The sequence below is a fragment of the Mesoplodon bidens genome (assembly GCF_964165515.1).
Source record: "Mesoplodon bidens genome assembly, chromosome: 19".
In the NCBI taxonomy this organism is placed as follows: Eukaryota; Metazoa; Chordata; class Mammalia; order Artiodactyla; family Ziphiidae; genus Mesoplodon; species Mesoplodon bidens.
Window position 1 is genome coordinate 23407771 of NC_138179.1, and position 24182 is coordinate 23431952.

Here is a 24182-nt window from a genome sequence, read left to right on the forward strand (position 1 = left end):
GCTGTGACATTCTTTTAACGGTTGTACCATGTACCCTGCCCCCTTACCTCCTGTCTCATTATCACTCATGCCCTTGCCCAGGGGGCACTGCAGGAGCGGTGTTGCCGAGGAGACTTAAGCTGCTTCTTGGGCAGAGGACATTGATGAAACAGTGAGGGCCAGAGGAGGGTAGCAGAAGTTTCCACATGGCATCTGGAGCACACAGGTTCTCCATCCCATGTTAGACACCTCCAAAGACCCCCAGATATAATGGAGAATATGCCAGCCTGGGCAGGTAGGAGAAAAAGGCCAGTGTCATTTGGGTCCATATTACTCTGTCTGGACTTTGCTGCTGGCAAAGACGGAGGACTGTGGTCTGTGCCATGGGTGGCCTGTGAGCTGTGTCTGTTTGTCCTGGTTGCCAGCCTGTCTTGTGGGAAGAGGAGTTACCTCGTTTTATCACTAGATGGCATCCATCCAACAGGTTGGGAGGTCGTGTGCAGTCCCCCAACCCCTGTCCCTTCAGAAAAAGGATATTTTTGAGAAAAAGTTCAGAGAGGTTAGATAGAATATTCTTATCAAACAGGCACTGTCTTTGCCAGCAGGCAACTAGGAAGATAGTCTGTAAAGTGCATCATAGACTAGCTTTACAGCCCCACACGGGATCAGAGCTATCACGTGAGCAGTTTTCCTCCTCTCAGTCACTTCATCCCTCTCTCTGCTGTCCCAAAGAGATGGGCACATGGATGCCAGAGGTCCCATCATTATATGAGTCCATCTGGCGGGGGGTGGCGTCTATGTTCATTATGAGTGTTTTACTTCTGACATTTAGAGTCTTGCCACTTTTTTAAAGATTTCCAAGGATTTCCATTAAGTGACGCTCACCTGTTTTTCTCCACCTGTTCAGAATTCACTCACCTGGGTAACTTAACCAGGTTAAGCTCCTCTCATTCAACTTATGGGAGGAAAAAAAAATCCCTAAATGGAAACATGGTCTTCCTGTCTCTTGCTGACCAGCGTTTCATCCAGTCAGGACACCTTCTGCTGGGACTCCAGTTCAGGAGGCTGGAAAGAACTTGGAAGCGGCTGCCGGGAGCTGGACAGGGAGGGGAGGGTGAGAAGGGCCAAGCAGAGCCTCTCAGAGACACAGTGCTGAGCCTACTAGAGAAAAGGAACTCACCTAGAGGGTTAGGGTCAGATATGGCACCTTACCAAGTAGCTGTGGTCAGGTGACTGGTCAGAAGACCTGGGTATCCTGGCTCTGCCATTTACTTGCTGTGTGGCCTTGGGAAAGCCACCTAACCTCTCTGAAACTCAATGTTGCAGCTGTCAAGTGGAGAAATAATCATACCCTCACAGGGTTGTCGTGAGGATGAATGAAACAGGATGCCAGGCGAAAAGATTTGATATATATGAGGTGTGGTGAGAAAGTACACACACGTTAGATGGCAATAGTGGATCATGGGTTCTGACAAAGGATCTGCCAGGTGGACTGAGCAACCTTTGCTCACAAAAAGTAGGGGCAATCCAGAGGCGTGCACATTTGTGAATTTTTAGGATGTTGTTTGGCTGTTGTGTAGCAGGAACTCGAGGTGCTGAGTGAGGTTTTGCTTCAGGCCCTGGGTCAGGAGCTGCTATCTCCTGGGCTGGGCATCTGTCTTTCTGGAAGTCTTGGCATAAACAGGGCCCAGAGGAGACTCTGCCTTTGTGGCTGGGCTCAGCCCAACCTGGACAAACTTAAAGCCTTAGCAAGAATTGTCCCCCTCACAAAGCTGCCCACCTCAGAACTGGCTAGGGGCCCAAACTCCCTGCCACTGGTCCTCAGCAGCTCGAACCCAAGCCGGTCCCACCCTGGTCCTGTGCACAGAGCGGGGCTTCGGGGGTGGAACCCACTGACTGCTTTGCCTTTTCTCCTGGGCGGCCTCTGTCCAGGAAGTCCCAGGAGCACAGCTGACTTGGGGGAGGTCTGGGAAAAATCGCCTTGCCTTTTGCGGGGGCCGGGACGGGGGATGAGTCGTCACAGTTGAGAAACTTTGGAGATTTGGTAGATGGCTCTAGACTGGGGCAGACGCTCTTGGGGCGGCGTCCAGAGGGTTTGTGCAAACATTTTCTCGCCGTAGGAAGAGGAATGCAAGAGGAGGCCGCCTGTGGTACATCTTGGACCGTTCAAGCAATGTGCCAGCACTTGTGACCACACAGCGAGGAAGATGAGGCCGGAACCGAGCCAGGCAGGGCCCAGGAGTAGGAGAGTGGGACCCCTGCCCGGAGCCCACACGCTGCCCACGGGCATCCCTGCCACCCGGGGGGCCAGGCCTCCCCCCTCCCCTGGGAAGCGGGCTCTCCAGACCCCTGCAAGTCCCTTCCTGGCCCTGCTGCTTCTGGTTTCCATCAAGCAAGTAAGAGCCGTTTGTATTATTATTGTTACTGTTATTATTATCAGTTGTATGTATTTTCTGACTGTAGAAGCACTTCAGGCCTCTTGTAGGCAATTTGGAAAATGTAAAACAGTATTAAGACAATAACGATCAACCATAATCCAAGCATTCAGAGGTAATCACTGTTCATATTTTGGCATATGTTCCTCAAATCCTTTTTCTATGCATTTTTTTTTACACAGCTGGAATGAGGATGCAGAAAACATGTTGTATCCTGGTCTCCCCTTTACATCATATTGTAAGCATTTTCCCATGTCAGCGTGAACTCTGCAAAGAGCATTTAGAATTCCTGCATGTTTCCTCCTGTCCACTTTCATCTTTCTTTCAGGTTTGAGTTATTTAAATTGAATGGGTGGAATTTTTTTCCCTTCCTTCCTTCCTTCCTTCCTTCATTTCTTCCTTCCTTCCTTCCTATTATAAAAATACAGAATGCTAATTTTTTACAAAAATAAACTTACCAAATCCAGAAAAGCGTAAATAGAAACTACACATGACTGTAATCCCACCACCCAGAGATCACCCTCATTCACATTTTTTGACTTATACTTAAGACATTTTTCTACCATTTATTTATGTATAGTTTTTTTTAAAACAAACATAGACTCATCCTATAAATATTTTCTTGCACTATGCTTTTTTTCTTAACAAAATACACTAATATCACAAACTAACACTTTCATGAAGCATTTACTATGCCCCAGGTCTGGTGCCAGGTTCGGGGCCCTTATTATCTCATTTCATGCACTCAGCAACCCTGGGGAGGGAGGTTCTCCTGTTAACCCCATTTTACAGATGAGAAAACTGAGTCTCAAGGAGGTTGAACTTTCTTCCTACGTCAGAAAATGTAGCTCCATAGCATGATGTTTAAGGTCTTCAGGGATGTATCATAATGTATGTAACTATCTTCTTTAGTTGGGCGTTCTTGGTAGTTTGTTTTATTCTTATCCAAGGAGACGAGACCTTTGCCCCTTCCCTTTTCAAGGTTCCTTTTTTATACCGGGCCATGATGTGAAGGAAATTCAGTTCCATTCACCTGAGTAAGGAAGTGTCTTGAGAAATGCTTCTCTTCTTCCTTTGGTCCATGGGCAGAGTTAGGCTCTGTTTGCAGCCTCGGAATTCTGAATGCCTACTGCTCCCATGGAGGGAGGGCCGGGTGCCGGCTCTCATAAGTGTTCACCTTATCAGACTTTCCTTGGTGCTCGTCCAGAACCAGACAGGCAGAAAACCCCTACCAAATTCTCTGTATCCAAGTCCTCCCAGAGGCTGGCTTCAAACCCTCACAAATGGTAGATGTGAGCGCAGACCATGGTTTCATGGGATTCTTGCCATGGTGGCTGCCTCTTGTGAGTGACCGGAACATTCCTGAGGGGACGTGGCCTGGCCTGCCGCCTGCCCCGAGACTTACTTAGTGGCAGGGCCGTTGTTGGGAGAGTTGATACAGGTCTCTCACCCTTGCTTCAATTCTCTAGCTCATATTCAAACGGAGTATATTCAGCTAATTGCCTGGTTTTGTTCACCTCCTATCCACAACCATGTGTCAGAACTGTCTATCAGGTGCCAAGCTCTGCTGCAGCACTTGGCATTTTATCCTAAATCATCTTGCCCAAACTCCCATAATGAGCCTTTGAACCCATTTCACAGATGGGGAAATTAAGATTCACGGGAGTTACACAATCACCTGCAATGGTATAGCTTGTGAGCGGTGGAGCCGTCACACCTACCCCCATCTATTTGCAGTCCTGTGTTCTTTCATCCCCAGCATTCCTTGGAAGCTGTTGACATACGAATATTTCTATGTGACAACAGCAGAACCTGCAGTGCCTCAGGCTGGCTTATGACACTGACCAAGCCACACCTTGGTATTTTCATACTTGATAACGTGCCTGTGAGGAGTGTCCCCTCCCCGCCTCTGCCACCCCGTCTGTTTTCAGAACCTCTTCCCCCTGTCTGTCCTGTGGTGTGTGTATATAATCCTGAAGACCCTCCTCTTGGTTACCCATCTTAAAACCCATCTCCTTTCTCCAGATGTTTATGTTACAAGGCTTTGCATAGATTGCCACGATGAGTTTTGCTCATCGACGCTGGCCCTGCATGGATATAAATGACCGCGATGTGCTTTTTGGCTGGAAGTCTTCATAAACTTCACTCGATGGGAAATGCTCAGGGATAGTTTAGTTTCTAAATTCGAGCTGGGAAACAGTGCTATATCTCCTCACTTCTCCTACCCCTCCCCATAACTCAGTTCATTAGCAGTTGCTTTGGCATCAAAAAATATAAACTCTCTAAGGCTCTTTAAGAAGTGAATGTGTGGCTCTTTCATATTTTGCTGATGAGAGTGTAAAAAGGTGAATATTTTTAAATAAAAATTATTTTTTTGGCTAGGATAGATAGTTTGGCCGTACTTTGTCAAAACCTTTTAAGAATGTATAGTCTATGACCCAGAAATTCCAACTCAAAGAATTTTTCTTAAGAAAACAAAGATGTGCTCAAATTTTTAGCTGGGAATATTTTCATTACAGCATCATTTATATTACCAAACATCTCAAACAATGTAGATGTTCAATGCTAGGGGATTTAAAAAATAAATTATATCACATTCATCCATAGAAGATTATGGGGCTCTTAAAATGGTGTTTTAGAAGTGTAGTTCTTGAAATGGAAATATAGTCACAATATATCTTCAAGTGGGAAAAAAGGCTACAAAACAGTATGATTTCCTTTTGGGTTAAAATGAAAAAGAAAAGAAAGAAGAAAGAAAAAGGATGTATGTGAGTGCAGAGAGAAGAGTCTGGAAGGAGATGGTTATTTCTGACTAAAAAGATTAAGATTCCATCTTCTCCCCTTTTTGCTTGTCTGTTCATTTGTATTTTATTTACAGTGAAGTCTATTCCTTCAGTAACAAAGAGTAATAGAAGTTTTATTTAAAGCAAGTCAACAGCGGCTTTTCCCCCCTTTTCCCTACTCCCTTCTCAGCCAAGTGTGTTGTGATGCTGGTTGCCCATGCAAGGAAAAGAGGAATCGAGATCAAGCTGAACTTTTCCAGCTAGAAAACATCCACTCATCATTACTTTATTTGGATTTGGCTGTGATTGAACTTGGATTTGCCTCCTGTGTTTTTGGTGTCGTTAGGACAAATACCTGGGAAGACAGTCTGAGTCTGTCCAGCTCTTCTAGACTGACCAGATTCAGTGCTTCTTAGGTTCTATTTTTTTCTTTTGACCATGGCTATTAGTCATGGCAAAGAGCAGGGGAATAGGAGAATGTTAGTCCAGGGACAGCTCACATATACAATTGATTTTATTATCTCTTCCTCTGCCGGGTCCTGGTGGATATAAACAGCACTTTATCCAAGAAAGGGTCTTTCTTTGGTGACGTGGAGGAACGTGGAAGCTGTTGATTTGGTTATCAACATCTCTGCTGAATTTGTAAAAATAATATAGTCAGTTATGGTCCCATTAGGATGTGTATTTCTTTAAACAATGTGTTCTTATGTTCCATTGTGCCTCTTGGGCCATAACTGAGAGAGAGATTATTACTGGAGACTTAAAACGCACTGGAAACTGAAACCAAGGGGTAAATGCCAATTATTTCATCATCATTTTCATCATGATAACTACTTATTGGCTAATCCCATGGTTCCCAATTTGTGTGCTAAGGTGCCCCAGGGCACCGCTGTGAACTCGCAGGGGTGCTGTTAGGTATTTTAATTTTTTGAGGGAAGCAGCGCTTCATTATTATTAGCCATTCCTTTGGATGATGTTGTGTCTTTGCAAAGCTGGGCTTCTTTGCAGTTGCTGTGATAAAAAGCAAGCACTGCACAAAAATCAGTGTGGGACAGGAGCACAGGTGGTGATGGCCAATCTGATTCTCAGGTCTGAGACGTTTTACAGTCCCCAGCAGGCACTAAGTTTGTTCGGGCCTACCTACTTAATTAGTGGAACTTTAGATATTTCTTTTGGCCTGGGGATGCTGTGGAAAAATTATTGAGACACGAAAGACACCGAGAGCTGAGAAAGTTTGGGCACCTCTTGTCCAATGATGGCCATACTAGCTCTTTTTCAGAAAGTTGGCTGTGTGATTCTCTGGAAAAATTGCAAAGCAACTACTCACAGACCCTAATGTGAATGCCATGGGATTGGGCAGGGGGGCATGGTGGGCAGAGGAGGGAGGGGGTAGATTGGACTAATTGCTCAGGAGGTGAAAACTAGCTACCTGTGGGGCTCTTAGATGGTTTTCGTTTGTTTGTTTGTTTCGTTCTGTGTGTGTGTGTCTGTGTCTGTGTGTCTGAATGCCTTTTGGTGGACTATCTCCCCAATTTACAATAGCCCCACCATCACCTGTCCCACCTCATTCTTTCAGGTTACCTACCTGGCCCAGAAAAGCACTGAGTTTGTTACCCCTTGTGAGAGGAGACAAAGCCACAAAGCTGACTGATTTGCTGGGCGATCTTAGCCCAGATCACATATTTAACCCCTGCCGGGTTCATCCCAGCCCCCTCCTCACCCCATCTCTGAGCCTCTGTTCCATCTCTGAGCCTCTGTTTCTTTAGCTGGAAAATGTGGGAGAAAGAGGACAGTAGCCCCTGTGCTAAGGGCTGGTGTTCAGAGGTGAAGGGCTAGCTCGGCCCTCCAGGAACATACGGGTAGTGAGTGAGATGAACGTGTGACCCACCTATGACGGTACAAATTGATGGGTTGTGTGTGGGGTCCCGGGGCACTGCGGAGGGTTACTAGCTCCAGGCTTCAGTGAGAGACGTGGCCAAATGGGACCAGCGGCCATAAGCTTGAGTTGAGCATTGACACATGAACTGGGAGTGAGCCAGGGGAAGTGAGTGTGGAAAGGAGGTGCCGACGGAAAGGGCAAAGATCCCAAGTCGTGGGAGATCAATGGGGGTTGAGAGACTTGGGATGGGTGTGGCTGAGAAGTTCATTCTTGAGTCAAGGGGTCCTGAGGGGAAGACTAGGCAGGGGACCCCCCGTTCTCAGGTCAGCCCTGGGGACCTGTCCCCCTGGAACAGCATGGAGCGGGGACGTGGCACCAGTGAGGAGGTGAAGGGAATGGGAGGCCGGCTTGGACAGGAGAGAAACGCAGGAGGATAGACTCAGGTGCATAGGTGGATGTGGGGGGGGGGAGGGGAGGAGTGGGGGACGACTCCTGGCTTCTGGTTTGTGGCTGAGAGGACGATGGTGCCAGAACTGAGCCACTAGGGGAGAGGCCTGTTTGGAAGCAGAGGAAGACAGGGTGAGACTGTCACTCGACTTAGGCCAGCCGCTTATATAATCGCCTTATCTTTAGCAGACGCTAAGTCCTTTAGGGCAGAGACTGTGTCTTGCCCATCTTTGTACCCCCTTAATTCCTTCCTAATGCAAAGCCTGGCACACAGTAAGTTCTCAATTAAAATGAGTAAATTGAAGAAGGGAAAGCCCCTTTAAAACCAAAACAGGGGCTTCCCTGGTGGCGCAGTGGTTGAGAGTCCGCCTGCCGATGCAGGGGACATGGGTCCGTGCCCCGGTCCGGGAAGATCCCACATGCCACGGAGTGGCTGGGCCCGTGAGCCATGGCTGCTGAGCCTGTGTGTCCGGAGCCTGTGCTGAGCCTGTGCATCCGGAGCCTGTGCTCCACAACGGGGAGAGGCCACAACAGTGAGAGGCCCGTGTACTGCAAAAAAAAAAAAAAAAAAAAAAAAAAAAAAAAACCCAAAACAAATAGTTCAGCTACACAATTAGAAGTTGTTAGATAGCCCAATTATCTGGAAAGACCCAAAATGTATGCTGTATATCCAAGGTTCTATGGGATGTTGGAAAGAAAAAAGATCCCGAAGCCTCGGTACAGTAGCAGAGCATCTGTGACCCAATGTCTTCAACTCTGGACCCACAGCTGCTGGGTGGGACAGTACAGGCCCTGCAATCGTTCTGGCTCTTCTCTGACCACCGCTGAGCTCTCTTAGCATGCTGCTCCTCTATTTGAGATCCACAGGGTCTTAGAAGCGTGCAGCTATTCTTCTGGTTGGTTGTGAAACGTCAGGATGGGCACATTGCGTCCTCTTGAAATGTCAAGCTCATTGAAGATTTTGAAAAAAATCTTTTGTGTTTGTTTCAAACCCAATATGACTAGATTATGGAGTGCATGTGAAACGTGTATGTGTCTTGAAGATAGGACATAGGTTACCAAAGAAATGGTTTTGAGGTGCAGGCCATTATGGACTCATCAGTGGGAAGGTTTGAGAATCATGGTGTGAGATGATAACAAGGCCACCTCTGTGCTTGCTGCTAACTGGGGGTCACCATGGTTTGCTCTGCTCAGGTTACGGGATCTCTCCTGGAGGAGACAACTCGGAAGTGGGCTCAGTACAAAGAGAAGTGTCTGAGAGACTTACTCAAGGAAACTTCTGGTAAGTACATGTATCAGTTATCTATGGCTGTATAACAAATAGCCCCAAAGCTTAGTGGCTTAAAACAGTAATAACAATGATTTATTATCTCTCACAGTTTCTGTGGGTCAGGAATTCAGACAGAGCACACTGAAGATGGCTTGTGTCTGCTCTACAATGTCTGGAGTTTAGCTGGAAGACTCAGAGGCCAGGGGTTGGATTCATCTGAAGCCTGGTTCACGCCCATGTGTGCTGGTTGATGCTGGGAATCAAGCTGGGGCTGTTGGCCGGAACACTTCCATGTGGTCTCTCCATATGGCCTGGGCTTCCTCACAGCATGGTGGCTGGGTTGCAAGGACAAACATGACCAGAGGCCACGATGCCTTTTGTGACCTTGCCTTGGAAGTCACCTCTGCCATGTTCAGTTGGGTCAGACAGTTAGAAAGGCTACCTGCCTCCATTGTAAAAGCGCATGCGAGATGGGATATATATGTGTGTGGCCATCTGTGATAAAAGCCATCTGTCACAGTACACTGACCACCTAATCACATGACATGAGCCGCTGTTGTAGATTAACCCAGGAATCTACTGTGTGTTGAGGGGGGTGTCCTTCGGTCTCCCATGGTGTTAACACTTCTCTTATCCAGGTCTACATTAGGTTTAGAGCATTCTAGCTAATATGCGAATAGTTTGGTCAGCCCATAGCCTCTCCTGCCTACTACATGCTGACTCTTTGGGTACATGCAAATTCTTTTTTTTTTTTTTTTTTTTAAGGAAAAGAAAGGAATAAGGAGACTTGGCCCACGGCCTCTGAGACTGGGGACTGTGGGTGAAAGCTACCTCCTCCTTGTCCTCCTGGCTTCTTTCAGATCATGTCATTCAGGGACCCGGAGGTTGACAGGACACTAAAAACTCTCTCTGCCTTTTCCTGACCTGAAGGCAGTCCCAGCCTCCAAGCTATGCCCTCCTCCCTCTAAATAGTCCTTCAGCCAGGTGGGCGGCCACCAAGGCTTGATTCATTGCAGGAACCACTCCCACCTAGAGGAATATTGCTTTCTGAGGTCAAAGTAGGGCAGGTCCTCCTGATCAGGTGCCATGCTTTGGGCAGCTCAGCCAGGTGAGCGCCCACACACTGGGTGCTGACACTTGGCAACCAGGTCCATAGGGTGCCCCGAGCCAGCCCAGAACCCAGCAGAGGTCCCGATACCAGCAACCTGGGTCTTCACCGTGAGTGGCCCCCGAGTTCTAGCTTAATAGGGAGCCAATGGTAGGAAATGATGCTTGGTAACCAGGAGTAAGGAGCTTGCAATACGGATGTTTGGGGTCCAGCCTGAAACCCCTCACTTGACTCTGGGGGGCCCATAAGGGTGGGGCTCACATTTGTCGTATCTCATTGCCAAGCGCCAGGGTGTGAATCATACCCTGAGCTTGAGGTGCCCAAATATTTCATAATGATCATTGGATTAATCTTCAAACAGAGAAATCTGACCAGGGAGTGCTTGCGTCAGGTCCACATGACCAAGAACCTGGATCCTGCAAATCCCCTTATATCCACCGGTCATTTTGCACATTTCATATTAAGGGTGTTCCAGGATCTAACTGGAGAAGGTTTGACAATTATTTAGTTAATTATGGGACAGAAGATGCTGGCTGAACATCCAAGTGTCCTCCTGACCCTGAGTTTCTGTGAGAGTTCAGCTCGTGTAAAGTAAACCAAAATCAGTGTGACGTGCACATTGACATAAAAGACTGGACCACCGCCAGGGGTCAAATTGGGTAGACAGAGCCACAGTGTGGGGCTGCATGAAGCATTCCTGTCCGCTCCACATGGCTCCTCATCCTTGGTCCGTCTGGAGAGTGTGACGCCCCTTGCTGGGCCCTGTGCAGCCTGCACCAGCTTCTGACGCCAGGGAGGTGGGTTCTGGGCTCCCTCCGTTTAGTTTGTCCTCTTCCTTCTGCAGGCACAGTCTGTAACGGGACCTTTGATCAGTATGTGTGCTGGCCTCATTCCGCTGCAGGAAACGTCTCTGTTCCCTGCCCTTCATACTTACCTTGGTGGCGCAAAGGTAATAAGTCTTATTGTACCAGTTTCTAACATTTTCCTTTATGGCTGGTCCCTCCTGGGCAGACCGGCCAAGGGGGCGGTTAGAAGGCTCCAACCAGGTTCTTTTCTCCAGCCCTCTTCTCCCACGAAAGGTCTCCTTCTAAGCTGTCAGTAACACATCTTCCTTTTCCTCTCTGCTTCTTCTCTTGTCTTCCTGCAAGTCTTCTGTGTCTGGAGGTTCTGTTTATATCAGAGTCCTCTTTTCGTTGAAGAGCTGAGAGTCCGAGTCTGGCCACCAGAGACTTTGCTGCAGTGAGAATAAGAGTTATCACCATCGTGGAGAGGAGAAGGAGATGGGGAGCAAGACTGGGATGCTCACATCCATGCAGTTCTTGCTTCTCAGATGGAGAGGAAGGCCATCAAGACTACCCTTGCAATAGCGTTGGGAGGAATTGGTGCTTTTCAGCCCCATGGGACTTGGATGGGGAATTCTACCCTTAGCTTGCCCTGAAGTGACCATGACTTAGAACCCACCTCCACCTGCCCCAGCAGCCCAGCCTCCTGGTTGTGTGATTCTGGACGGGTGGGGAGTGAAACAGTTCAAATCTAAGAACGGGCTGCTATTCTCAAGGAACATCAGTGGTTACAAATTTCCAGGCCAAGCAAAATGAGAATGGGTTTCTTTCTTTCTTTTTTTTTTTTTTTGGCCACACCACGCGGCTTGCAGGATCTTAGTTCCCCGACCAGGGATCAAACCCAGGCCCTCAGCAGTGAGAGCATGGAGTCCTAACCACCGGACCACCAGTGAATTCCTGAGAATGGGTTTCTGAGAAGGCAACATGGTGATATTTTGTACTTAATTTCAGCCCAAGAAAGCATCACATCAGTTAAAATTTGGTTTCAATATTTTGATGCCTCCAGTGCAAAGAGAGAGAATTTCGAAGGGAGATGCATTTCTGGATGGGAGCAGTAGTGACATATTCTATGGAACTGTCATCTGGGGAAATTCAGTGGGAATCAGCCCAGAAGGCCTGAGGATGTGAAGCTGAAGGGAAGATACTAGAGAGACTTTAGGAAAGTTCCCAGAGCCCTCTAAGCTGTGGTTTCCTTGTAAAGTGAAGTGAATAACAGCCGATTCTTAAGGGCATTTTGAGGCGTGAATGGGAAGGCACACATTGGGTCCACCACACAGTAGGTGCTTCATAAGTGGGAGCTGAGGCCGAGCCCCACTAAGGTCAGACTCCTTGGATTCCTTCAGGGCTTTAAGGACCCGAAAGTCTGCGACTCCTTGAGGGCACATGGAACGGATCAGCATCACCCAGCTCTACCGTCTACCTGTTCCTTCCCAAGAGCTAAAAACACAGGTCGATTCCACTTTAAGAGAAAAAGTGATCAAAAATCCACACTTACAAAGAAGTTGAGTTAAAGGCCTTTTAAGAAAAATGGGGGTTCTGGGCTCCTGAAATGTACTCAAGCGAGTGTGAGTCCCAAAAGGTAGGAAGTTACTCTTCCCCTCCACACTGTGTGCGTCAAATTTTTAGAATCCAAGTGGGGTGCCTGATGTCAAAGGAGGACCTGGCACCAGTGGAGGGGTTTGGAGAAGAAAGGATGGAGCAGAGTTCTTGTGGATGAGAACAGAGGAAGGAGCGTTAGAATATGAGAAGGGAGAGAATATACAGGCACAGGAGGCTGACCGTGAGGCTGGGGCCTGATCGCCAAGCCGACCGTGCTTTATGCTACAGGCTTTAAACTCCCCTCTGTAGAGAAAGATTATGTGGAGCCAGTGAAGGTGTTAAGGCATGAGAAGGACATCGCAGGGTTTGTGGTTTGGGGAGATGATGTTGGTAGCCTGTGGTTGATGAACTGAGGGATGGAGGGGGATCGGAGAGGTGAGTTCGGAAGCTCCTGCAGTGGTCCAGAAAAAGAGAGGATGAGGATGCAGATACAGGCAGAGGCAAGAGGTTGGGAAGAAGAAGGAGTGAAGAAAACTATTGGAGGTCGAATAGTCAAGACTTGTCATCAGGGGCTTCCCTGGTGGCGCAGTGGTTGAGCGTCCGCCTGCCGATGCGGGGGACACGGGTTCGTGCCCCGGTCCGGGAGGATCCCACATGCCGCGGAGCGGCTGGGCCCGTGAGCCATGGCCGCTGAGCCTGAACGTCCGGAGCCTGTGCTCCGCAATGGGAGAGGCCACAGCAGTGAGAGGCCCGCGTACCGCAAAAAAAAAAAAAAAAAAAAAAAAGACGTCATCAGAAGCAGGAATTGAGGGACAGGGAGGGGTAAGGCCCTGCCCAAGGCCACAGAGCTCATAGGTGGCAGAGCCGGCTTGGTCCAGCACCCTCTCTTCTTCATGGCACGGCCTCTTGGGCATCAGGAAGCCCCAGGTCTGCGTCTCCCAGCTGGGCCACACCTTGGACGGCTGTCATATCTCTGAGTCACCAGGGACCATTCCAGCTCCGGGGACTTTGGTTAAACACAGCAGACATTAACAGAACATGGTTTGTTATGAGATGTAGAGGCTTCCGTGTTTTTCTTTCCATCCTAAATAAACAGCAAGGATGCTATGAGCCCCCAGAAGGGGAAGTGAAAATTCCTTTTCCCTGGGATTTTCCACAGCTTTGCGGTGAGGATGAGGGCCTTCCCACGTGCTCGGGGAACGGGCTGCGTGTTCTGACCTTTCCCCCAGAGCTGTGTTTACTTTCAGAGAACTCAGGAAGGGCCTACAGATACTGCCTTTCTCAGGGCACTTGGCAGACGCTGGAGAACTCCACAGACGTTTGGCAGGACAACTCCGAATGCGCCGAGGACCACAGCTTCAAACAAAAGGTGAGTCAGCTGGGCTCGGTGAGGACAGGCCCTGGGGCCCAAACCAACCTCTGCCGGGGTCCCCGCAATAGGGGCCACACAAAGAGCCTGCCCCCAGTGCGCCTGCCCCAGGCTCACCTGGGAAGGTCCTCCGTCACCCAAAACAGCAACCCGGACGGCAGCCACAGAATCTCTTCTGCTGCTGGGATGAGATGTGAACGTCTCCGGGAAGGCACCCCAGCCTCTGTGCTTGCTGTTCCTTCCGCCTGGAACACTTTCCCCAGCTCTTCTGTGGCTTCTTTCCATTAGTCACATTTCAAGCTCAATGTCTCCTTCCAAGTGAAGTCTTCCAAGGCCACCCTGTGGGGAACGGTCTCCATGGTCACTTTCTACCACTCCCCCCAGCCTTGACGGCACCTGTCACTCTGACACTCTCTGGCATCTGCCCCCTCCTAGAATGTAGACTTGGTGGTGGCTGGACACAGTGTGTCCTGAGGGACACACACCTAGCAGCCGGGGTACAAGCTCAAGGCCAAGGGCCTGGCAGCCCGACTCACGTCCAGAGTCTTTGCTCCCTAGCTCTTTATACCCCACCCTTCACTGTCTGTGCCCCTGCTTCCCCGTCCATCCCCAGCAGAGTGTATTTATTGCATGTACCGTGTGAGGGTTGAAAGAGTTGATAGACATACAGTTCTCTGGAGAGAGCCTGACCCCTCGTCACCACGACGTAAGTAAGAGTGCCGGCTCCGTCACCAGGATCCAGCCTGTTCGCTGGGCCGTAGATCATCATATCATGTCTGTGGTTCCTTCCCACTGGGAACTGGCCCATCCTCGGCTCTCTTGTGTATCACATCTTCCCATCAGGCATGAAGAACCTTCCATCAGAACCTCTACCTCCGCAGGGAATTTTTTCTCAACCTCTTTTTAACTTTATTACTCGACTTGAGTTGGCAGAAGTCTGTGTTCCCTAGACCATGTGACAGGTCACACCTCTTAAAGGTATTAAAATCATACCTGTGGTTGGCTTGGATTCAGCTTATCTCAAGGATTTGTCTGACGTTTCTCACAGCGCCAAACTCATGCTAACTGCATGCCGTGAACTGGGCACTTTGTATATATTTCTTAGCTTCCCTCCTGGATGAAGCTGCTTGAGAACAATGACAAAGTCAGAGTTATATCAGAATACATGCCACCCCCTGGCCTAGTGCTGCTAAAGGTGCACAAAAGCCTTTACATACAGTGGGCACTTAGTAAATATTGAATGAATGGTTTCACAGATTCTGAGTCAGTGGGCGTGCGGTGGGGGTCTAGGTGTCAGTACTGATGGGAAAGCTCCCCAGGTGACTCTGAAGAGACTGGAAACAGAGGTGGTGACAACGAATTCACCAGCAGGTGTGAGATGCCTGCTGCTTGCTCTGGGCTGAGGTCTGCCAACAGGGACAGCAAAGCAAGATGGGAAAACTGCACTTTCCAAGACAGGCAGTAAAGTTTTCTCTCTTTAGAGCAGTGAGGACACGGGCATTGCCTCCCCCTCTCTGCAAATGGCCATATTTCCAAGAAATCAAATACTTAAAAAAAAAGTTTCTGGCCATGTTTACCTGTGTTTCTAGTAGAGGGTTGAATTTTTGCCCAAAAAAGGCTAGTGTTAGTAAATCTATGCCCTTTGGAGTTTTGGCAAACGAGATATGTTATGTTCTTCCAACTGACAGCTCACTGGGGGTCCTTATGCGTGTTAACTGGTGCTTTTTTAAGGAGATTGTGTGTGTGTGTGTGTGTGTGTGTGTGTCTCTGTCTTTCAAAATTGTACACACTATGTCTTTTCCATCTTCACTGTGCGCTCATCATGCACCGTGGCCGTAACTTTTGCAGTTTAAAGTGTGACAGCAAGACTAGCACGATTCTCTAAAATTTCACTGATAGCAGATTGGTTCTTACTGTAGATCTTAGCAAGCTCAGCATATGATTGTTTTTTCTTCCCTTATTAAGTCGAGAACTTTCATCTTTTCCCTTAAAGGAAGCACTTTGTGGCTTCTCTTTGGCACATCCGAATTGCCAGCATCACTACTCTTTGGGGCCATGATTAAGTAAAATAAGAGTCACTTGAACACAGCACTGCTGTACCAAGACAGTCTAGCTAATAACCAAGAGGGGTCCTAAGTGACTAACGGGCAGGATATGCTGGACAGAGGGATGATTCATGGCTCAGGAAGGGCAGAGCAGGGCGGTGTGAGATTTCACAACGCTGCTCAGAATGGCACACAATTTAAAATTCATGAATTCTTTATTTTTGAAATTTTCCATTTAATATTTTTGGATCGAGGGTTGACAGCAGGTAACTGAAACCACAGAGAGCAAAACTGCAGATAACGGGAAATGACTGTAAAAGAAAAAGTTGATAAATTGGACTTTAGCAAAATTAAAAACTTATGCTCTTTTAAAGACACTGTTAAAAAAAAAAAGGCAAGCCACAAAATGAGAGAAAATACTGGCAAAACATGTATCTGACAGATTTATATCTAGAATATATAAAGAAGATTTACAATTCAAGATTAAGACCAACAATCCAATTTAAAAGACGGCCGAGGGCTTCCCTGGTGGCGCAGTGGTTGAGAGTCCGCCTGCCGATGCAGGGGACACGGGTTCGTGCCCCGGTCCGGGAAGATCCCACGTGCCACGGAGCGGCTGGGCCCGTGAGCCATGGCCGCTGAGCCTGCGTGTCCGGAGCCTGTGCTCCGCAGCGGGAGGGGCCACAACAGTGAGAGGCCCGCGTACCGCAAAAAAAAAAAAAGACGGCCGAGTATTTGAACAGATACTGTACTAAACAAAATGTACAGACGGCAAATAAGCACACGGAGTGATTCTCAAATCACTAATCATTAGAGAAGTGCAAATAAAGCCACCATACGATACTACTGCACACCCATTAGAATGATTACAATTTAAAAGACTGATTGTAGGAAATGGTAGTAGACCCTCAAGCAGCTGGCACTCTGGTGGGAATGTCAGTTGCTACAACTGATTTAGAAAACAGTCTGGCAGTTTCTTGAGAAGTTAAAACGTACACCATGCTACTGCATCATTCTATTTCTAGGTATTTATCTGAGAGAAATGAAAACCCACGTCCACATAAAAACTTGTACAGAAATTCTCAGAGCAACTTTACATGTGAGAGCCAAACTCTGAAAAGAATCCGAATGGCCATCAGTGGGTGAGTGCATAAATAAATTGCGGTGTATTCACAGTGGAATACTACTCAGAAATAAAAAAAGGAATAAACTATTAATTTTGCGTGTGTGTGTGGTACGCGGGCCTCTCACTGTTGTGGCCCCTCCCGCTGTGGAGCACAGGCTCCGGACGCGCAGGCTCAGCGGCCATGGCTCACGGGCCCAGCCGCTCCACGGCATGTGGGATCTTCCTGGACTGGGGCATGAACCCGTGTCTCCTGCATCGGCAGGCGGACTCTCAACCACTGCGCCACCAGGGAAGCCCCAAACTATTAAATTTTTTAGAATTTTAGATTTACTATTTATTGAGGTAATATTGGTCTACAACATTATTTAAGTTTCATGTAGACCTCATTCTATTGCTACTTCTGTATACCCTATAGCATGCTCACTACCAAAAATTTACTTTCCATCCACTGCCATATAGTTGATCCCCTTTACTCTTTTCACCATCCCCCTGCCCCTCCCCCTCTGGTAACCACTACTCTGTATATACATGTTTCTTTCTTTCTTTTTTTTTTTTTTTCCGGTACGTGGGCCTCTCACTGTTGTAGCCTCTCCCGTTGTGGAGCACAGGCTCCAGACACGCAGGCTCAACGGCCATGGCTCGTGGGCCTAGCCACTCCACGGCATGTGGGATCCTCCCGGACTGGGGTACGAACCTGTGTCCCCTGCATCGGCAGGCAGACTCCCAACTACTGCGCCACCAGGGAAGCCCCCGTGTTTCTTTTTGTTTGGTTTGATCGTTTATTTTGTTTTTGTTCATTTTTTTATATTCCACGTATGAGTGAAATCATACAGTATTTGTCTTTCTCTGTCTGACTTATTTCACTCACCATAAAACCTCAAGGTTCATCCATGTTTTTGCAAATGGCAAGATTTCATCTTTTTTATGGCCGAGTAGTATTCTTATATATATTTACCATATCTTCTTTAGCCACTCAACTGTTGCTGAGCACTTAGGGCGTTTCCATATCTTGGCTGTTGTAAGTAATGAACATAAGAGTGTATATATCTTTTTGAATTAGTGTTTTTGTATTCTTTGGATAAATATCAAGAAGTGGGATAGCTGGATCAAATGGTAGTTCTAGTCTTCATTTTTGGAAGGAATCTCCATACTGTTTTCCATAGTGGCTGCACCAGTTTGCATTCCCATCAACAGTGTAGGAGGGCTTGCTTTTCTCCACATTCTCACCAACACTTGTTATGTCTTGCCTTTTTGATGATAGCCAGGGAATGAACTATTGGTACATGCTATGACATGGATGAATCTCTAAATAATTATTCTGAGGGAAATAAGCCTGACAAAAAATAGAATACTTATAAGATTCCATTTATATAACATTTTAGAAAATGCAAACTACCCTCTAAAGGCAAGGGATAGTGAGAGGGGGTGAATTACGAAGGGTCACAAGGAAACTTTCGGGAGGTGATGGAAATGTTCATGATCTTGAATGTGGTGATGAAATCACAGATATATTCATGTCCAAATTCACCAAGGTTTATACTTTAAATATGTGCAGCTTATTGTACCCCAATTATACTTCAGTAAAGCTGATGAAAGAGTTATGCAGAGAAGTTTAGGCATAACCTAGCAGGTAATACGTATTTACTGTGGGTTCTTGTGCAAAAATTTATTCAGAAACATAATCTTGATGGCTATATGCACAGTGGATTGAGTGAGAAGTTGGGATTTCCTTTGGAAAATCACACTTAATAACAGAATTGCCAGTAAACTAACCTCTGTTCGCAATCAGGGTATCCTGGGACTCAGGGGAAATATTCCAGTGTTTTAAGTGGGTCTTTGTTAAAGAGATCATCTGTGAAAAGTTACTTTAGGAAGGAGACATCCAGATGGAAACCCAGCCCTGTCTTCCAGAGACAGGGACCCCGATGCTCTAGGGACAGCACGCTTGGGGGCAAAGAACCTGTCCTCATTCCCAAGATGTCCTCTTCTCCTGGGCACAATGCTCTTATGATATCGTGAATCTCAGTGCATCACTGCTGGGCAGTGGGACCAGCCATGGAGGTGAGACCCCCAGTGGGCTCTTGACTCTTTAAGCTTCCTTGAACTCTGAGATGTGCCAGAGAGCTGTGGTATAAACAGGTCTACTAGGGTTCGGGGCCTGGAGAGGGGGTTGGACACCATAGCTGCCCGGCTTGGCGGTCACACCTGCTCTTTCTCTGCATTCAGGTGGACCACCGCGCCTTGCTGTCGACCTTGCAGCTGTTGTACACTGTGGGGTACTCCCTCTCCATCGTCTCCCTCTTCCTGGCTCTCACCCTCCTCCTGTTTCTTCGGTGAGTGGAACTTCTGCTGTCACGTGTGCAGACAGGTACCCAGGCATGCGCTCGTTGTCTCCCTTTAGAAGGCAGGAGACTAGGCTGGATGATTTCATGGCTCCTCAGAGCTGGAAGGGATCCGAGAGAGTCTCCAGTCCATCCATCCCATTTCGTAGGCAGAGGAAAGGGATCTCAGAGGTCCAGAGAAAGACACTGAGTCACCCCAGGTCGCAAAGCACAGCTAGGACTGGAATCTGGGACTCCTAACTCTGCTTTTGCCTCTTTTGGATTAGATGACCTCTGCCCAGCCCTGGTCTAAATTCCTAGTTACACCCATTACTACCACAGCCCCTTCTCCCCACAACTCTACCAGATGCATTATTTTTATGGACGAGATTAAAAAACTTCCCCCAAACAAATTAGTGAGTGGGAGAGCTGGGGTTTTAATCCAGGGCCCTCGGACTCCAATTAGCCGTCAATCATTGGAGTGCTTCCTTGGTGCCAGGTACTGTTCTAAGCACATTACGTGCATTAAGTCATTTAAGTCTCTTTCTAATCAGAATTAAGATGAATTCTAACCCTAGGAGATTAGCCTTATTTTTACTCCATTTTATAAGTGAGTTAACTGAAATATGGAGAGATGACGTGACTTGCTCACAATCACACAGCTGGCAAGTGATGGAGCCAGGATCACAACCGGGCAGTCCAGAGCCTGAGCATTTTCACTCCCTTCTACTGTCTTTCAGAATCCAAAACCTGAATGCATTTTACTAAATCACGTTTTTAGAAACGACCCAAGTGAGATATTTATAGACCCCCTAGGGAGCCCTCCAAGGCTGTCTCCTGGTCTTGGTCCGTTCAGGAACATAATGGAGTGTAATGTGGCAGAATGAACATTCGATGCAGATGTGGAGGCCTGGATGGGGACCCTGGAGACCTGGATGCTAATTCTAGAGCAGCTCCCACCTGGGCTCTGCGAGGCCCAGGGCTGGCCCCACCTGACCCCTCAATCCCATGATGCTCTTGAGGCCCTAGAGCAGAGAGCAGAGTCATGACCACTTACCCCGCTGGGAGAACAATTATTGAACAATGGGAGAGAATTCCACAGCCTGTGCCCACTGCTATCTGTGACCTCCTCCACTCATCTTCCCAAAGTCCCAGAACCAGGCCAGGAGAAAATAACTGCCTGGCCCTGGAGGAAGTAACTTTAGCAGAGCCTGGGTTGACTACGTGTCCATTTTGTCTCTGGCTCTGGGCCCAGTCTAGGGAGAAGGATGCATAAATAGTAAAACACAAGGACCTGCTCAAATCTTTTTGGAAACTAAAAAAGTAATAATAGCTCTAAAGCAAGGCAGGACTGGACGGACATATGCCGCACAGGGGCACAGGCAGGGCTCTGAGAGCACAGTGCTGGAAAAGGGTCCTTTCACCAGAGGGACCGAGGATGCAGGTTTTTTTTTTTTTTTGCGGTACGCGGGCCTCTCACTGTTGTGGCCTCTCCCACTGCGGAGCACAGGCTCCGGACACGCAGGCTCAGCGGCCATGGCTCACGGGCCCAGCCGCTCCGTGGCATGTGGGATCTTCCCGGACCGGGGCACGAACCCGCGTCCCCTGCATCGGCAGGCGGACTCTCAACCACTGCGCCACCAGGGAAGCCCGAGGATGCAGTTTTACATCAGCTGGCACAGGAGGCTCCAGCTGGGTGAGGGAGGTCATGAGAGCTGATATTTTCCAGGCACTTAAGTGCCAGGTACTGTGCGAGCACTTTTCACCCATTAACTGGCTGAATCCTCCTGTAGCCCTCTGTGGTGAGTGCCCTTGTTCTTACAGGGAGTAGGGTCTCGGAGAGCCATATATTGACCTCAGAGTTTCTGGGTCTGAAATCTCAGCTCTGCCACTTACCGCTCTGGGACTTTGGACTTAAGCTTTCTGCCTCAGTTCCCCCATTTGTAATGTCAGAAGCTGTGAGGAGTAAGGATACCCATAAGTACCCACAGGCAAGTAGCTTGGAACATAGCCTGGCATGTTGAGCATGCTGTAGATGATAGCTGTTATTCTCTCCATCTTACACATGAGGAAAATGAGGCACAGAGGGGTAAGATCCTTTCAGCCAGCTATCCAGCTCTGGAGACGACACTCTGAACATATCTGCCTTCAGTGGCAGACACACGGGTTTCAGGCACACACCTGTCGGTCTGAGCCGTTCTTTTCTGAGGGAAGACACTCTGTTTTCTCCTTGCACAGAAAACTCCACTGCACACGCAACTATATCCACATGAACTTGTTTGCCTCTTTCATCCTGAGAGCCCTGGCTGTGCTGGTGAAAGACGTCATCTTCTACAACTCCTACTCTAAGAGGCCCGACAGTGAGAAAGAGTGGATGTCCTACGTGTCAGAGGTATGTCCTTCCTTACCGTTGGCCTCGACCTGGTGGATCAATACTGGGAACTGCAAGAAGGTGAGGCTGGGGAGGAGAAGAGAGAGAGAAAGCACTGTCAGTCTCTCTGGTTAGAGTTGCATCACCTAACTTAAAAAAAAAATTCAACCTCCCGAGAATGGGGCAGGTAAAGGAAATCAGTAGCGGAAAATATCACTGAGAGGCTGCTTTATACCCAATGGGTGGAAAATTGCTTCACCTGTAGACAAAAGAAATGGACCAGATCAACCTTTTAAAATTATTACTGTGTTTCACGGCAGTAAAGCTTTTCTACATCTGTTGAGATGGTTTTTCCTTTATCCTGTTAATAATGAATGCAGTAACCTCTCAAACTACCTTGCACTCCTGGAAGAAATCCAGCTAGGTCCTCAGATAGTAATCTCTCTCCCCTCCTGCTGGACTGTTTGCTAACACTGTGCTTTGTTTAGCAGTTCCTCATCTACGTTCAGGAGTAATTTTCTTTTCTTGTACAGGCATACCCTGCAGATACTGTGGTTTGGTTCCGGACCACTATAGTAAAGCAAATACCGCAATAAGGCAACTCACATGAATTTTTTGGTTTCCCAGTGCATATAAAAGTTATGTGTACACTATACTATAGTCTGTTAAGTGTGCAATAGCATTGTGTCTAAAAAAATAATGCACATACCTTAATTTAAAAATACTTCATTGCTAAAAAATGCTAATCGTCATCGGACAACATGGGGTTGCCACAAACCTTCAGTTTGTAAAAAACACAGTATCTGAGCAGCCCAATAAGGCAAAGTACAATACACGAGGTATGTTTGTACTGCCTTTATCAGGTTTTATCAGGTACTGCCTTCATCAGCATAAAGTTTATGCTGACTTTTCAAGACAAATTCTCTCTTTCTCACTTCTCTGGAAGAATTTGTTTAAGATCGGTATTATTTCTTCCTTAAATGTTTGATAGATTTCCCTAGTGAAGCCATTTGGGCCCAGAGTTTTCTTTATTGCTAGTCTTTTAATTATGGATTAATTAGGACTATTACATTCAGATTTTCTATTTCTTCTGGTGTCAGCTGTAGTAATGTGTTTTTCTAGGAATTTGTCTACTTCATCTAGCTTTTCAAATTTATTGGCATATTGTTTATATTGCCTTAAGATCTTTTTAAGGTCTGTTACATCTATCGTGGTATTCCTTTTTTCATTCCTGATACTGATTATTTGTACCCTCACTCTCTTTTCTCCCTCCTTGATAATCCTTGCTAAAGTTTCTCAATTTTACTGGACTTTTCAAAGAACAAACTTTTGGCATTGTTGATTCTCTTTATTTTATGTCCTCTATTTCATTAATTTCTGCTATTATCTTTATTATTTCCTCCCACGTAGTTTCTTTGGCTTTATTTTGCTGTTCTTTTTCTAACATTTTTGACATATTTAAGGTAAGTGACTTTCAGCCTTTTTCTTTCTTAATAAATGCACTTGAGTAGGTAAGTTTCATTCTAGTTGTAAAATTCATCCTAGCTGCATGCCCCAAGTTTTGATATGCAGTATTCTCCATACATTCAGTTCAGGAATAATTTCTAATTTCTATTATCATTTCTTCTTTGATTCATGAATTATTTAGAAGTCTATGTCCTCATTTCTAGTCATATGAAGATTTTTAAATTATTGATACCTTGCTTAATTGAACTGAGATCAGAAGACATACCTTTCGGTGCTTTCTTTTTTAACTTTCTTTTTTTTTAACATCTTTTTTTTTTTTAGACTTTTTTTTAATTAGTTTCTGCTTTATAACAAAGTGAATCAGTTATACATATACATATGTTCCCATATCTCTTCCCTCTTGCGTCTCCCTCCCTCCCACCCTCCCTACCCCACCCCTCTAGGTGGTCACAAAGCACTGAGCTAGTCTCCCTGTGCTATGCGGCTGCTTCCCACTAGCTATCTATTTTACATTTGGTAGTGTATATATGTCCATGCCACTCTCTCACTTTGTCACAGCTTACCGTTCCCCCTCCCCATATCCTCAAGTCCATGCTCTAGTAAGTCTGCGTCTTTATTCCCGTCTTATCCCTAGGTACTTCATGACCTTTTTTTTTTTTCTTAGATTCCATATATATATGTGTTAGCATACGGTATTTGTTTTTCTCTTTCTGACTTACTTCACTCTTTTTTTAACCTTAAAAATTTTTTTCAGTGCTTTCTTTATGGAAATTGCTGCTGATGAATTCTCCTTGTCTTTGTCTAAAAATGTCTCGCATGTCAAGAAGCTGGGCTTTAAAACCTACATGAAGCCCCCATATTTTTATATTGTTGCCAACCTCTCTGAGATGGTCAGGAAGGGTTTGGGAGAGAGGGGAGCTCAGAGGGAGGGGCTGTGCACGTGGAGGCCCTTCTCCACCCTGGTGGGGTCCAGATGCTGAGGGAGCCTGGACTCACCCCCATGTGTTCTGTCCTCTGCAGGTGTCCACTTCCTGCCGCTCGGCCCAGGTTCTCCTGCACTACTTCGTGGGTGCCAATTACTCGTGGCTGCTGGTTGAAGGCCTTTACCTCCACACGCTCCTGGAGCCCATAGTGCTTTCGGAAAGGCGGCTGTGGCCCAGATACCTGCTGGTGGGTTGGGGTGAGTGACCTGAACCCCCAG

At 47.1% G+C, this 24182-nt stretch overlaps 1 protein-coding gene across 1 annotated transcript in view; it reads left to right on the forward strand.

Annotated features, from left to right (window-relative positions):
• Positions 1-2186: 2186 nt before the first annotated feature.
• Positions 2187-24182, forward strand: part of GLP2R (glucagon like peptide 2 receptor) — a gene marked incomplete at its 5' end in the record, with an annotated part of 47765 nt that continues 25769 nt past the window's right edge. The window contains 7 exons of the mRNA XM_081219269.1: positions 2187-2375; positions 8718-8805; positions 10746-10850; positions 13530-13651; positions 19049-19155; positions 21382-21535; positions 24002-24161. Coding sequence (XP_081075395.1) covers positions 2187-2375; positions 8718-8805; positions 10746-10850; positions 13530-13651; positions 19049-19155; positions 21382-21535; positions 24002-24161 — 925 coding nt within the window. The remainder of the gene's footprint in view (positions 2376-8717; positions 8806-10745; positions 10851-13529; positions 13652-19048; positions 19156-21381; positions 21536-24001; positions 24162-24182) is intronic.